The 17,124-nt window shown below is 43.1% G+C and overlaps 1 protein-coding gene across 4 annotated transcripts in view; it reads left to right on the forward strand.

Annotated features, from left to right (window-relative positions):
• The window catches only part of LOC310873119 (putative E3 ubiquitin-protein ligase MID2), a 184,093-nt gene that overhangs the window by 143,812 nt on the left and 23,157 nt on the right, over positions 1 to 17,124 (forward strand). For all 4 annotated transcript variants that reach the window (XM_083785420.1, XM_083785419.1, XM_083785422.1 and 1 more), the window contains 4 exons: positions 878 to 1,026; positions 2,745 to 2,872; positions 3,818 to 3,961; positions 13,046 to 13,207. In XM_083785420.1, coding sequence (XP_083641546.1) covers positions 878 to 1,026; positions 2,745 to 2,872; positions 3,818 to 3,961; positions 13,046 to 13,207 — 583 coding nt within the window. The remainder of the gene's footprint in view (positions 1 to 877; positions 1,027 to 2,744; positions 2,873 to 3,817; positions 3,962 to 13,045; positions 13,208 to 17,124) is intronic.

The raw sequence follows: 17,124 nt of genomic DNA on the forward strand, positions 1-17,124 counted from the left end.
CTCTATTCAATTCAATGTAATTAAAGTTTATTGACAGTTATACCAATACGTGGGCAGAGCAGAATGAGATAGCATTTCTCAATCTCAAGGATCTCTGCTCTCGGCTGAATGAAATGGAAAAATACTTAAGTATATTTCGGCGATGTTCAGGTTTAGGTTAATGGTGCATAGCATCGCTGTCAGGCTGTAACAGTTCATGCAAAATTATGTCGCAGGTCCAGAGTTATTTCTCTATCCTATTCAGTCAGTCAGTCAGTGCCTAACTACACTACACTAAAAAAGAAAAAGAAATTGAGTTGGACAGGAAAACACTTGATGACCAAGCGAGTGAGTACAATCCACTAAGTAGTGCTGAACCAAACTTCCTGTACTTCATGGAAAAATAACCTTTTCCATGAAGGACGTGGAGGTATCATCAATTTAGGCTGACTTGGCAAAACTGACCACATGACAGCATTGGTGACATGGTAGCGTTCAAATTATTAACAAAGTGAGTGCAGAGTGCAGACCCATTCATTCTCATTTTGTGCGTTTACATACATTTGTATGGCACTGTGATCCAAAGGGCTCATCACATATTCACTAGTAGTGGATGGAATGGAGGTTTTATAAGCCCTGGTGGTGAACAATTGGCTCTATGCATAACTGCAGTCCCGGGATTCCAGAAAGTGTCATTGCTATTCCCACTGAACACATGAAGGTGTCATGTGTGACTACAGTTATGCACAGAGCCTAATGTAATCCTTACATTTTTAGCAGATAATGAAGGTGACATCTAAAGGTTAGCTGCTCTGGTGAGAACATTAAAGTACTTGAAATCAAAGTTCACCCCACAAGTATAGTAAGGTGTGTCTTTGTGTATTTTGTTTTATCTCAGGTAATGAAACTGCGTAAGCTCGCCCAGCAGATTGCCAACTGCCGCCAGTGTCTGGAGCGCTCCAGTGCCCTCATCACACAGGCCGAACACAGCCTGAAGGAGAACGACCACGCCCGTTTCCTCCAAACTGCCCGCAATGTGGCAGAGAGGTCCGTGATGATGTACACACACGCAAACTGTATATCTGCAAATTCATACAAATGCACACATCTCAGAAATACAGATGAAAACATTTCCTTTTCTTCTCATTCCATCCCCTCTACACAGCCTTGAATTCTCTGTTCTATTAAGGCACATAACCTTTGTTTAGATTCAGCTGCAATCTCATTCAGCAGCAATCTCTCTGGTCCCATTAGCAGCTAATTGTGCAATCAGTTTATGTACTACAAGGCAGCACAGTGGGACAGTGGGTGACATTGGCTATCCTCGTCACTTATTAAAACAATTCTACACTGTAACCGCTTGTGTGATTCTTTAACAGTTTCCGTGCCGCGAATGGATTACTCCAGGTTAATGTCGCTGCCGTATCGGACATACCCGCCTTTTGTTTTATGTGTTTAATCCGCCGTAATGTAATGAATCAAAAGAAAATCCGTCTTCGTCGCGGAGTATGAGACTGGATGGCTTCGCTGTGATGACGAAACCGGAAATCGTCACATGCTGTGGGCTGCTAGGGCTTCTGGGAAATTGAGGCCAATGGAAATGCATTGGTTGCAACGCCTCATTGAAACCAATCTTGTGTGCGTCTTCCGGGTGCACCAAGATGGTGGATGCTACACACAGATCATAACAAACCACGGGAGCTTTTTTTGATGGATTTTCGCGGATTAAAAGCCCAAATAATTCAGCGTATGCTCTAAAGGTAATACAACAATCTCGGCAGTGAAGGGGGGTTGATTAAAATGCGGGTTAATCGTAAAAAACAGTCAAACTGTTAAACTGGGTCCTGGCTGTTTGTACACTTATAAATTGATAAATTAAGACAGAGTTATTTTTTCCCTGCGAGCTTAAAGGGAAATTAATCTTCCCTCTCCTTCCTCCTCCTTCCAGCTTTGTTACCCCATTTCACTGTCCAAATCTCTACTAAGAAGAGAGTTTCAGCCTAAGAAGCTGGAAATACTGTCTGTGGGCAGATTCTGTAGCTTACCGTAGCATTTTGTTTTCTTACGCTTTGGCCCGCTCAATGCTCTTTTCCACTGTGAGCCGGCCCAAGCTATTTATTGATGATGGACTAGTCTCGCCTCACTGAGAAACAAAAGTCCTCCTGAAGGACGCGAGCTCGCTCTGTTCTGTTCCAGCGTTGCTCTCCGGCCAAGCCAAGGCTGTGGTTTTGGACGGCTCCTGCCATACAGACTGCTCTTTGTTGTACAAAGTATGAGTTTCTACACAGCCGTCCCAGAGAAACACCATGTGTGTTTGGACTTTGGAGACGTGTGTTTGTTTGTTTGTATGTTTATTTGGCCAGATTCCTGAGCTTGGGGAGAAGGGGAGGTTTGGCTTGGTTAAATAAGAGGGTGGTTGGTTACCATGGTGGTGGTTACAGTACATGCGCACAAATACTCGCACAGTGACACACACACACACACACCATGTTGACCATACTGTATCCCACCTCTCTCCCCTGTCTTCCCTGCCAGCTAGTCTCCCTCTTTATCCTTTTCACATCCTTTCTTTATGCCCCACCCTTCACCTCTCCTTGTCCTCCCCTCTCTCCTACAGCCTTTTCCTTTCATCACCTCCTCTAACCTTCTCACTTACCCCCTCCCCCCACTCCCCTTCTTCTCATCTCTTCTCTCCCCTCTCACTTCTCCGTCCTTCCACTGACCTCTCCTTGCCCGTCTCTCTCTCTCTCAACTTTCAATTCCAGGGTTGCCATGGCGACGGCCTCCTCCCAGGTGCTGATTCCTGATGTTAACCTCAACGAGGCGTTTGATAACTTTGCCCTGGACTTTTCCCGGGAGAAGAAGATCCTGGAAGGCCTAGATTACCTTACAGGTAATGAATGAGCTACACGAGTATGTTTTAAGGACCACCATTACTCTGAGAGTGTATGAATGGAACCAAATCACTTTGTTCCATTTGTGCTCTCTCAGAGTTACAGAACAGTTAACACCTTAAGGGCCCGGGGTTATTTAATCCATGAATAAATTGTGCCCATCGTTTATAGCGGCCGGACCACTTTTACAGACAGACCGGATATATATTGAACACATGAAAACACCCACCCGGGCAGCGGTGGATCAGGGGTAGAGTGGCCGGATGGCAACCGCAAGGTTTCCAGTTCGAACCCGGGCTCCCCCAGAGTTAGTGTCAAAGTGTCCTTGAGCAAGACACTGAAACCCTAATTGCTCCTGGTGTGCTGGTTGGTGCCTTGCATTGTTTCTGTCGCCATCGGTGTATGAATGTGTGTGTGAATGGGTGAATGTAATGCACTATCTATGTAAAGCGCCTTGGATAAATGCGCAAATGTATCCACAAAACCATCCACACTGAAACTCAAGGAAGTGTTTTTCTTTATATCAAGTCACTTTTACAATTACAGTACTTTTCTAAGGTTGGTGACGTACACATTGGTTCCACCAGAGTAGGCTCCACAAACTTTGTACCATGCAGATTCATGGTACTTTGCAGCAGTTGCATGGGTTATCTGCAAGCCTCGAGTCCATTAGCTCCATTCAAGACCGCCATAAAGAGCTGAATACCAGCTGGACCTAATATTATATACACAGTTGTGGCAGGTTCTATTTACAGTACCCATGTTGTTTTTGCTACAGTATATTAATTGTATGAATGTATTATTGATTTATGTGTTGACGATCTTGAATATCGTAAAGTATTTTAATTGATTTGAATTTAGAAGATTTTTAAACATTTCTGGGGGTATCTAAAATGTTCTGTACACTCAAGAGTCTCCATCTCCTCTCCTCTCTGAACATTTAGCTCCTACCCCGCCATCCATAAGAGACGAGCTGTGTACGGCCTCGCACGACACCATCACTGTCCACTGGACGTCGGAGGACGAGTTCAGCGTCACCTCCTACGAGCTGCAGTATACCATCTACACTGGCCAGACCAATTTCATCAGTGAGTGAGCGCACACACACACACACATACACACACACACACACTTTTTTCAATTTATTTATGTCCACACAGAGGAAATTCCATACAATGACATAAATAGTTCAGGTGCAGCAAAGTTACATCAACAAAATCAAGTCACATACAACAAGCATGTCATGATGTCACCCAGCATTCCATGGGCACAATTAGTGTAGGCATCCTACGTTCGAAACTAGAGGCCCCATATGACCATAAGGACATATCGGATCGTATCGGTGAAAATGTCTCCGATATGGGCCACCGATATAAAAAGAAAATACATGCAGCTTCTGGTTTAAAACCTAGTGTAATGATAGATTTTCTCCAGCAGAGAGTGTCTAGTGTGTGTGTGCGTGTGTGTGTGTGCGTGTGTGTGTAGAAGAGAGAGAGGAGACGGAGTAGTGATTCGATCGCGCCGTGCTGAAAACAGCCACAACACGTTAAAAGTACTTTTGTTTGTTTTACTTACTAGAAAAGAAGGAGCAGCCAGCCACACATATCCATACGTTCTGGGACAGAAAAGTGCGCTAAATACTATTATTCATGACTCTAGCAGCCTCTGCTAGCTGTTGTGCTAACTAAGCTAAAGCGAAGCATCCATGCTCCTCCTAACCACAACAAACTGCTTTGACCAGGGTTGCCACATTTTGTGGGAGAGAAACAAGCAACCAGGCCTATAAAGATGTTAATAGGCCAGACCAAAGTCAGAAAATCAGAAAAGGTCTGAAAATAACTCTCCAAGGGCATACAAATGGAGCCAAATGGACCCTGATTTTCAGAGTTAAATTAACACTGAGAGCAAAGTGGTATCAAATGGGGGTCTGTGGCCTAATGCATGTCAAACTGGGGGTACTTGGTATTATATTGTCTGCATATCTTATCAAATGGGGTCTGTTACATTTACTGAAACTGGGATACTATAGGCTACTAGTGTGTAAACTGTGTATATGCTACAGTATAGGCCACTCTTATTTAGCTGCTACAGTATTTTTTAATTTACTCTGAGTGAGAAGTAAAAGAATATTATAAGCCTTGAATAAAGTCATTGGTTTAAGAAAGCAGGGCTGTCTCTACTACTGTCACTTTGACTCTACCTTTGCATAATCGGTGCAAAATCTTTGCACAATCCTCACAGAAAAGGCCTGTTTTTATTCCAGTTAAAAAAAACACGGTATATCGGTTGCAAATCGGTTATCAGTGGTTGTATACCCTCTATCGTATCGGTTATCATATCGGTCACAAAATTCCATTTCTCTATTCGAAACCCAACCAGTCCGCGGGTATGTCCCACAGTCCCAGGCTGGACCACCAGAGGAAACAATTTCCCAGTCCACTCCTGCATTGCCACCTGGTGTCATGTCGTTCTCCGTAGCGTGGCTGTTCCCATGGGCCCAAAATCCACCCACTGTCATTCCGACAGTGGACGGACACACCGCTAGAAGGCCAGGTCCAACGCCACTCTTCCGGTAGCTGCTCATGGGAAGGGCCACCAAGCAGCACCGGCTGTCGGTATACTCCATCGGTGAGCAGTGCCTTGTAGTAGTATGCGAGCTTGCGATCGTGTTGAAGAACACAGTCCACAGAGGTTGCAAATGCATCTAAAATCTGCACCCACTACATTAACGGTGGTAGTGACAATGGAGCAGTTTAACGTCATGCTCAGGACACTGAGCATGACGTGCTCACACACACAATATAATATATAATATCTCTCTGCTGTCGGGCAGAAACCAGCTATGTCCAGAATATTAACACATTCAAATATTTGAATGTGTCCTTATATTATCATCGCTTCACTTGGTTCTATTTTTTGCATACATATATATATACAGTGTGTGTGTGTGTGTGTGTGTGTGTGTGTGTGTGTGTGTGTGTGTGTGTGTGTGTGTGTGTGTGTGTGTGTGTATACCGGTATATATATTGATTGATTGATTAGGCTTAGGACAGCTACATATAAAAATGGAAAATAGATGTCATAAGGGAACTTGAAATGATTTCACCTTTTCTGTTGTTTTGTGGCAATTCAGCTGTAAGGAAAGGAGAGGTCGATAGAATAACTGTCTTTCTTGATTCAGCTGTGAGGAAAGGAGAGGTCGATAGAATAACTGTCTTTCTTGATTCTTGAGTCTTCATTCTACTTTAAAACACATCACTCTCAAGACATTATATGTCCAGTCTGTGGAAATACTACATGTGTCTTGCTTAAGATGAAGATAATAATAATACATTTACACTTCCGTTTTTGGTGTGAGGTGAACGGATATAGCTTGCATGTGACGGAAGTCTAGGTTTCTGGTAGCAGTCTGTCTATGGTGACCTGGTTTCTCATGATCTCATTGTGGTTCTGTACATCTCCACATCTCTCACACAAAGAGATGCTGTATAATGGTTGCTTTCTGTATTGTTTTTCTTAGCATTTCTGCTTTATTCACGATGGAGCTGAGAGCAGAGAGGGAGAGACATGCATCGCAGGCAGAACACTAGCCTGAGGTGTTGCAGTTAGACAGTCGACACTAACTGATTATCTATGGAAATGCCAATGGTTGCTTTCTACAAGTATGACTAATCAATCTTACGATTTATAATTAGGCATTTAAGCAGATGTTTTTACAAAGTGCAAGGTCAGAGTAAGTGCCATGAACATTTGTCAAACAACATAACGGTAAATGGTCGAGGTATTATAATAACTGGATTTGCAAGCATGTAACAAACCTACCATCTATCAAATTAACAGACCGTATGTATAGGATGCCATATACTGTACATTCACACAGGTATGGTTCTTCCTGGTGATGTAATCACTCTGAAATAGCTTTCTTTACCCCCACAGCCAGTGCAGACTGAGTAAAACATGAAGTACCACCTAGGCCATCACCTAGATCAGGGTCATAGACACATTTTGCTTTTGTCTGACAATCCATCTGTGCATCATCACTTTTCTTTCACAGGTCTGTCTGTGACATTCCAACACAACAGACACAATGCGTCACCACAAGCGTGGGATGCAATCACTTTTAGTGACATGTTGTTGTCATCTGTGTGATGGAACTTCAAAACCTTTCAAACAGATATAAGACTGACTTGAAGACTTAAGATTAATATATTTTCCATCCAACAATGTATTTTGATTTAAAAACATCTGAAAAGATGTCCCTTTTGTCGACCAACAATTTAGTAAAAATGTCAAAAGAACCACCGCTCATCCGCTGAAAAAAGTGAGGTGCTGGAGCCACAATTTAAAGATAAACGAATGTGTCTTTATTGTGGCACATGGATTACATTTCGGTATAAAGTCAATGTGCCAAGTAGGCTACAGTGGAGCCGGAATGGAAGTAAATAAGTACAGAGGATGAAGGTATGGAGGGAGCACTGTGGGAAGAGAGGAACGAGGATGAAAAACAGATAATGGTCACTATAGGGCAGAGGGGAGGAGAACAGTGGTACTCAAATGTATGATTAGATTAGAATATATATGCTATAATATATGCACACATACATGCATACATTCACACATACACACAAGTCACAAACACAGGCTATGCACATTCACATGTACTGTACACATGCACAAGATACATCAATGCTCATACAGAGAGAGAGAGAGAGAGAGAAAGAGAGAGAGATTTCCCCTGATTCCTCTTTCAGTCTTTCATCCTCAGTATCCTCAACCGTCTCTCGCTGAAGTATCCATGCCATTTGAAACAGCAGGATATATTTCAGCCGTGATCGACTGAGCGAGTCAGACATTCAGCCACAGTATATCCTCAGAGACCCGCTGCTGAAACTGAGAGGAAAACAGAGAGAGAGAGAAAGCCATTTAAGCTGCCACGCTACTTCAGTTTCTACCATTGCGTTGTCATCCGCCTCTCCAGACTGGCTAAATGCTCCCACTTGTGTGCCCATCGTCTCTCCATGGTCTGGGCCCTGAGCCTAACCCTCCCGGGAGAGCAGGGCTCTGCATCTGCAGGATCACCCAGGCACAGTGGCAGAAAATAGAGCGCGTGCGCACACACACACACACACACACACACACACACACACACACAGAGGGGGGAGATGAGGTAGCGGATGTGGTGTGACTGAAACCAGATGCTCTCGGGAAATGTAAGCAAAGTGATGGCTTACTGTATGCTGTGAATGCACTGTATTGTTTGACTGCCTGTGTCACAATTTAGGCATTTAGCAGACGCTCTTATCCAGACGACTTACAATAAGCAATTGGTAATCACATACACACTGTATACAGTAATGCTAATAATGCAGACAGTGTAGTCTGTACTCTGTAGTGCCTCAAGAAACTAGGATCCAAAGCAAACCAAGAACGTAGCATCAGTCAAACAGTTATACTATCAAACCATCTGTACATGTGTCAAACTGGCCGTTGACACTGATAGGTATTCATTCATTCATTAATCCGCCACTGCCAGCGTTTTTACCTTATTTCGCCGACCTATGGGAACCACAGAATGTTGAAACGATGTAAACAAAAGCTGTCTGGGGGAGTCACGAGGGTCTCTTGTAACCACAATCTTCTGTTCTTTAGTTATTGGCAGTTGAATAGAGCTGGTGTTCACCAAAAATGCAATCTGGGTAAAGAAATCCAAGATAAATGTATTCTTCTAAATCTGATAACATTGTAGTGGACGGGTGGATGACGAAATTACCGGTTGTTTTCTTCTCTCAACGTCATTCGAAATCATCATTCATACATTGGCGTAAACAGTGCCCTCTAGCATAATAACTGAAAACACCACCAGATGAGATAATTTTGCATCCATGGCACTCAAGCATTGGAATTGAGAGGACATAGATCTACGTCAGTGGTAGTCATTGTGTTAGTGTAAGTACAGTGTAAGTACAGTATAGTTATGTGTTATGTGTAGATAGATACATTCAGGGTGTTATTTTAACGCTGAAAGTTTAAAATAATGATGTACCCATAAGGATGCATAAAGGTCCATCTTTTACAGTGTAATATAAGCACCCCTTAAGACACATTCTTTACACTTTCAGAGTTAAATTAACTCTTGGATTTACTGTGTTGATATTGCATAAAGAGCTATAATACAATTATAAATTCAAGCTATTCTTAGTATAATTATAATTATGTAGGTAGGTTGATTGCATGATTACAGCCAGAAATACACTGATTTTAGGCATGTCCCAGCATGCTCTCTGATTAGATGTGACAGATGGTTAAGACTTCTGTCGATGTCGCTGATGGCATTATTCATGCATAGCCTACTGTATCATAACTGCAGACAGAGAGACTTGTCATCATCTGTCAGCATTTGTTTTGCGCTGGTGATGACTGGAGGGATGGACCATAAACTATGCGGATGATAGAGTGAGGAGTCATTTAATTAAAAGGGCTGATACAATGATCTCTAGAGAAATACAGTACATCCATCTCACATAGATCGGTCTCTCTCACTCTCTCACTGTCTTAACTCCCTTGCTGTGGCTGTATGTGGTGCTAAATTGCTGATCACTATGTTTACGTAAACCCATTCATCAAATACCCAGACTCTTAATAGTTTCATCAATAGCTGCATCAATAACACAGTGCTAGCTGGTAATGGTGTCCTTGTTGACCCTTAGGGGCATTACACTGTAGTCACTTTTACATGATGTGAATTTAATTTTAGGATTGAAATCGATCCAAGGGTTACAGTTCTTTACAGACCAATATAGTAAGTTGACTTTACACCTGTGGAGAAAACAAACGTGGCAAATAAATGGCTAAAGGCTGAAATAGCTCCCGGAATTTGGCGCAGGCCCCATCGCAGTAGGAGAATCAGATTGAATCCAGTCAGATTGGGTCCTGTCTGATGGAAGGCAGGGGGCTCCTGTAGATAGGGCCAGCCCTGGTGGTGCCTGCTGCTTGGGCAGTGTCTTGGGAGATAGCGGGTGACCTGACCAGAAGTGTAACCTTGCATAACTGTTTTTTATTCCAAACTGACCAGGGAGACCCAGTCTAGGCAAATCCTTCTAGAAAGTGGTTTCCGGTTGTGGTTTCCGGTTGGCGCCGGTTCGTTTTTGTTCCTCCACATGAATGCTGAATTGAGAAATCTACTGTTGCCAGTCATGCTAAAAGTTGGAACAAAAGATTGATATACCAAACAAAGTATGCCAAGTTTTACTTGTCAGATTCATCAAATTACTAATTTAATCTGGGAAACATTTTGGTTTGAGACAGTGGAACAGGAGGGAGAAGAGTCGTCCTTTTAAACGGAAACAGTCAATGAGCTAAACCCCTCATGAGAGTGTCAAGTGAGATGATTGAGATAGGTACTGTAAGGAATGTTGTGAATGACAGCTTGCTCGGTCACTCGGTTGAACTGTCATTTAAAACTGAGATTGAAATCAGGTGAGATGGATGTCAGGTGAGTGGGGAGGAGTTGTTATGGTGAGATGGGTGTCAGGTGACTGAGGTGAGTGGGGAAGAGTTGTTATCAGGTGTTATCTCCTGAATACCGGTATACGAACACAATTTATGTCTACTGTATGCCTGCTGAACCCAACTGTTATTCAATCAGACATTTTAATCAAGAGTGCATTGCATTTGGCGGTGCATTGCATTCTGCTCCCGTGATGATACAGAACAATCTGTTGGAATGAGTGTGGGATGGATTTGACTTTTGTTCCTGCCTGAACTACCGCGTTGAATTTGATCCATTACAGTCTTTCATGTCGATTCAGAAGGCCTTGGCCTGTGGTTAGGAACGAAGATGATTATCACAGATCACACTGTGGGTGTTACTACCTGCAAAGAAATGTGTATTTCTCTCTCTTGCCAGAATTGCTATTTTGTGGCATAATTCACTTGATCTGTTGAATGCAAGACACTGTTGCATTCTGTGCAGACAGCAACTCTGACCACAACATATCAAGGCATTAATAAGGCACTTATTGATTCAATCCGTCAATTCCGTCAAGTGTCGTTCAAGGGTTAAGATGATGATACTTTTGACAACTTCTTCCACAGAATATATGTAAATACATGGGCAAATACTGTGTGAGTGTCTACTGTACAGATAGACACCCCCCCCCCCCCTAGATGATTCAACACAATCTGTATCCCCTTCTCTCCCAATCTGTCTCTTTCTCTCCCTTGGTCTTCCATCTCTCTGTCTTTCCTCACCGAGTCGTCTCTTCTCTCCAACACACTAATTCTCTCTCTCATCCTCTCCACTTTGAAGTTGCGCTGTAAGGTAAAACACAAGGGCTAGTGTCAGAAAGTCTCGTCTTTTATTGTTTTAAGCCATAAAGAAGTGACTGCACACTGCTGTGTACCAGCCTAATTTGATCCATCAAAAAGAGAGAGGGAGGCATTGTGGGGATCAAAAGCGTTTAGAATGGAATGCAAAGGGACCTGCTTTCTCACTTAGTCCTTTGTGTGACTCTCTTTGAAAAGGAACATAGCAACCTCCTTACCTTGTGCAAGATGTTACTAAAGGCACTAGGATTATATTTCTGTAGTACTGAGAGAAAGTTGTCACGCTGGCAATTTTCTACTCTTTTTCTCTCTCTTTTTTTCTTGTTTTAAGAAAAATAACAACAGGGTTTCTTAATGGTAGCACCAGGCTGAAATAGAACGCAGATGATTCACTTCTGCTCACAAATGCATTGCATATGAGATGGATCTTGTAGCTACAAGGTGCAAAGGTCCTCTCTCTCTCTCTTTCACATCTCTCTGGAAGATTAAATCTTCATCGAGGTCAGTAGATATGTGTACACCATCCCCCCACCCTTCATTCATACTTTAAAACGGCTTACTTTTAAAAGGCCTTATTTGCGTCCTGTTAAGTATTTATATTTATAAGCAGACTCTATGCTATTACTTATGTATGCTATTGCCATCTCACTCAATAATTCACAACACGTCCTTACCAAAAGGGACAAGCCATGGCCCTGAGAGAGCTTTTCTCTTTTACTTTTGTTTTTCCACGCGCAATGACAATTCTGCAGGGAGGAAAGCCAAAGGAGTGGACAGAAACACCATTATATGTTCCGCCACACACAAGCCCCAGCCATAACACCTGGTATTGCTAAACAAGATACTTGCTTCTCCACGAATATAAAAGCCTTCAGACAAATTATTTTTACATTTATGACATTCAAACAAGGGTAGAGCCAGGCCTGATGCCAGGGTTATAGGGATTCCTTTTTAGCATTTAATGTAGCACAATTTTGCCAATATGTGTGGGTTTACCAATCATCAGAGCATTATTGAAAAAAAGCCAAATAGATTGGCCGCATATCCCACTTCCCAGATTTGGCCGCATATCCACTTCCCAGATTTGTGCATCCCTAGACGAGGGCTATGATTCTTACTGGAGAAAAAGAAATCATTCGTCCAGGTGATTACAGAGAGAAAATTGCAACGCACAGATCACACACACCAGCACACATCAATTTCTTACATGTTCACTTCTCTCTATTTTTTACTCACGGTAGTATCAGTCACTTTGGTAAAAAGCTCCCATGAAACAGCATTACATTAATACTACGTTTCCATACAGTGGCTGCATTTGTACAGTGTCGATGCATATCGTGCACTTTTGGCCCCAGGCCCTCGATTCAGACACTCCCTTGAGATACTGTGTAAATGCTGTGCTCTAAAAGCTGTATATACTTGGCTTAGCAAGCACACCATTCTGCCCCAGGCATATGTGATGATAAGGTAATGGGATGGCTCTCCAGCTTACATATACTGTAGGCTACCGTTTTATTTGCACAGGAAGCCTCACAACATTTTGCTTCTCGTGTTCATCATGATTTGTCTGTCCTGATTTTGATATGCGGGGTGAGGAGGAATGGGTTCTGCTCTTTCCAGGGTAAGATTAGAGTGAACCACAACATCGCCCAAATAATTTATCCAAACATAATGTTTGCCTTGCTATGTGCCAGCACGTCCTGTTTACTCAACCTGCTGTGTGTGTGTGTGTGTGTGTGTGTGTGTGTGTGTGTGTGTGTGTGTGTGTGTGTGTGTGTGTGTGTGTGTGTGTGTGTGTGTGTGTGTGTGTGTGTGTGTGTGTGTGTGTGTGTGTGTGTCTCCCACAGGTTTGTACAACTCGGCGGACAGCTGGATGATCGTGCCTAACATCAAACAGAACCACTACACAGTGCACGGCCTGCAGAGTGGTACCCGCTACATCTTCTTCGTCAAGGCCATCAACCAGGCAGGAAGCCGCAACAGTGAGCCAGCCCGACTCAAAACAAACAGTGAGTCTTCATGTCAAACACGCGCCACGTCGACATGTTGTTTATCTCCGCCAGTCTGGAATGGCCGGGAGGCGGAGATTATGTTTTCACCCCCGTCCATGTGTGTGTGTGTGTGTGTGTGTGTGTGTGTGTGTGTGTGTTTGTGTGTGTGTACAACTAATCTCCAGCACCACTGGACAAACTGGTGTGAAGTCCCAGGTCGTGGCTAGTCCCAGTTTTGGCTAATAAACGTGAAAGGAGCAACACTGCACTAAAATGCCTATAATTTGATCATGTTCACGTGTCTTTGTGGATGTAGAGAAAGAAGACATGTAACTTTGTAAGAGTGGTGCAGGATATTTAGTAGTGCAGTGTGACAGTGGTGAGGTAGGCTGCATTAGAAGTGAAAAATGGGTTCAAGGTGGATGTGCAGCCGTTACGTCAAGTCAAAGTTCTGCTCCGAGCACTTTCTTGTTTGCATTGGTGATGGACAGGTTGACAGCCGAGATCAGGCAGGAGTCTCTGTGGACTACGATGTTCTCGGATGACATTGTGATAGATATTGAGAGAACAGGTTGAAGAGAGTCTGGAAAGGTAAATGGTAAGTGGTGCATTTATATAGTGACTTTATCCAAGGCGCTTTACATTGTGCATTACATTCACCCACGAATTCATACACTGATGGTGGCGGAAACCATGCAAGGCACCAACCAGCACATCAGGAGCATTTAGAGTTTCAGTGTCTTGCTCAAGGACACTTCGACACCAACTTTGGGGGAGCCCGGGTTCGAACTGGCAACCTTGCGGTTATCATCCAGCCACTTTACGGTTAAGTGGCTGGATGGTAACAGGATTAACCCCCATGAGTGCCCCTGTGCAGATCATTTTAGTGCCCCCCATAGCACGGGCGTGACCGACCACGAACACAATAGGCCGGCCGTAAGAACACAACACTGTCAGTGCACCAGGTGAGGCAATAAGCATATCAATATAGCCCTAATGTGTAACATGAATTATCCGTAACCAGGATCAAACAGAGTACAATAAATTACATGAATGCAAACAGAATATGATTGGATTTATATTTCAAAATCCACAAACAAAATGCAGTACTGTTGTTACTAAAATACACCCCCCCACACACCACCTCTCTCTTGACAGCTGTCTGCCATGCCTGTGTGGCTGGTGTGTTGACATCATTCTTTCAAGGGTTCTTCTCAAATTATAACGGCTAAACAGCAAAACACAGCAACCAGATCTACATTACACATAAGCAGAAAAATGCCACGATGCCCCACTGCCCTCCTTGCCATGTGCCCCTGTGCAGCTGCACATAGCGGCCTATGGTTAATCCGGCCCACCACTGGCCCACCGCCGCCACAAAGGTGGAGGTATGAGCAGGAGAGAATTGTAATGAACAGTCAGCAGGAGAAAGACGACAGAGGTGAAGATGCAAAGAGTAGAGGTGTTGAACACGGATGAGTCTGAATACGTGGGGTCACCAGGGGAGTACAGGAGAGGTGAAGAGAGTGCAGGCAGCATGGAATGGATGGAGATGAAAATGTCAGGAGTGATTTGTGACTATAAAGACTACCAGCGAGAGTGAAAGGGATGGTTTATAACATGGTTGTGAGACCAGCCATGTTGTAGGGTTTGTGGAATGTGTCATTGACAAAAAGACAGGAGCATAGCATAGCCATAGACAGCCTGAATCTCTGCGTTCCGTGGATTTGTATTGTCACTACTCAGTCTTAAAAGGGTCCGCTCTCCAAGGTAGGCGGGACATGTAAAAGGGTGAAATCGACCCGTGCCTTTGGATTGGTCTGTGGTGTGGGTTGGGGAAAGAAACACCAGTTTGACCATCAATGTATCAATGTGCACCGTTCCCTGCAATGTCCCCTTATAGTAAGGGCATTTTATCAGGTATTTGACCAATCTGGGAACTAAATCGTTACCAATAAATTTCTTCACCAATGTGTTTCTAAAGGTGTCTAATAACATGTACTAAAAGTTTGAAATTCAACTCCCAGGGGAAATTGAGTTATTAGCATATGTGACCATACCCATAACATCCTATATAAAGAAAAAAAGTCCAAATTACTTTCAGTAGCATGTGACATATGAAACTAGGGGGTTTTCATGATTCTGAATCCATTCCAAGCATTAGTTTTGCACAAAAAACACTCCTTGGGAGGAAAACGGCCATAGCCGTCAAGTGGATATGGCCTAATTTAGCCCAAGGAGTGTTTCTTGTGCAAAACTAATGCTTGGAATGGATTCAGAATCATGAAAAACCCCTAGTTTCATATGTCACATGCTACTTAAAGAATTAATGAGATTTTGACTTTTTGGCCTTATATAGGATGTTATGGGTATGGTCACATATTATGTTAATAACTCAATTTCCCACAGGAGTTGAATTTCAAACTTTTAGTACATGTTATTAGACACATTTAGAAACACATTGGTGAAGAAATTTCTTGGTAACGATTTAGTTCCCAGATTTTCATAGATTTCTCTTACTATTATCATTCACTAAACTCACCCCTGTACTACTGAATCTGACAGTGGATCAAATTAGTGTTTACTTTTTTACCGTAGGGTTTACTCTCGAGTCTCACGCTATTTTTCGCGCTATGTTTTTATACAGCTTTTGTCCCCACACGTCTTATATTTGCCAAGGAGAAATTAGGTCATATGTCCGTCAAATATGATGTCATTAAATGCCATTGACAATGAAGGGAATATTTATGTCATGTACACGAGAAAATCGGCTAAGCAATCACATAAATGCAGTTGTTGATGTATGATGATGTATAATGATAAGAGCGCCCCTCACTTCTAACGGGTGTGATTTTTTTCAATAGTGAGAAGCATGGATAGTGTGGCACTGGCTGATGACGTATCAGCAACAATGTGGCTACGTAACAGGTGACGAATCTGCTGCTTGCTGGCCAGACTGAGACGCAAAGTGACAAAACAAATCATGGAATGCAGAGAATCAGGCTGGAACCCAGGCTAGCTGGAGGTGGCAACGTTAAAGGTTTTCTTTGGGAATGCTGATGGATAGGGTTAGGAATTAGTATATTAGAGGGTCAAAATAAGAGGGGCAAGGTTGAGTTGGTTTGGTCATGTGTGGAGGAGCAATGATGGGTACATTGGAAGAAGGATGTTGAAGATGCAGCTGTCAGGCAGCCGAATAAAAGTCGGTTCAGCTCTGTAGAGCCTACAATGTGACGTCATTTCAGGTTCAGTCCATTGAATGATGGGAAATTAAATTAAATTCGTAGATTGTCTGGAAGAAATTAAATTGAAATTAAAATGAAATGAAATTGTTTCATTGAATGAAACACACGCACACACTCACGCATACACGCACGAACGCGTGCATTAACACCCACACCACCACAGAATCCTAATAGCTATGTATGGTAATACGGTACGGAGCTGCACTAATTGATATGTTAATTTATGTCACTAGAAGAGTGACATAAATTCAACGTTTGCCACCTGGAAAGTACTACAAAAGGGGGTTAATCAAACAAACGACAACATTTGGCCAACCTGGCGGGAAGGAAAGTACAAGATAGGGAAAACATTTGGCCAACCTGGCGGGAAGGAAACACAACCTTGGGAAGGAAACAAGATATTCAACAGGTGGTACTTTGAAGCGATGTGACGTCGACGACCAGCTGAAACCTGAAACCCCGGGGAGCACTACACTATAGCTGACGTAGATCCAGCGTCGCCCAGTACGTAGATTTAACGTTGTCAACGTCGGGCCCCAATTTCAACATGCTCGTAGATTACACGTCGGGCCAATCAAAAACAGATTCAACACACACACAAAAACACACCATCACCCCCCCCCCCACACACACACACCCTTAGGACCATCACAATTACTACATAATAAGTATTTCTGATAATCGCAATAC

The sequence above is a fragment of the Protomyctophum parallelum genome (assembly GCF_964188405.1).
Source record: "Protomyctophum parallelum genome assembly, chromosome: 16".
In the NCBI taxonomy this organism is placed as follows: Eukaryota; Metazoa; Chordata; class Actinopteri; order Myctophiformes; family Myctophidae; genus Protomyctophum; species Protomyctophum parallelum.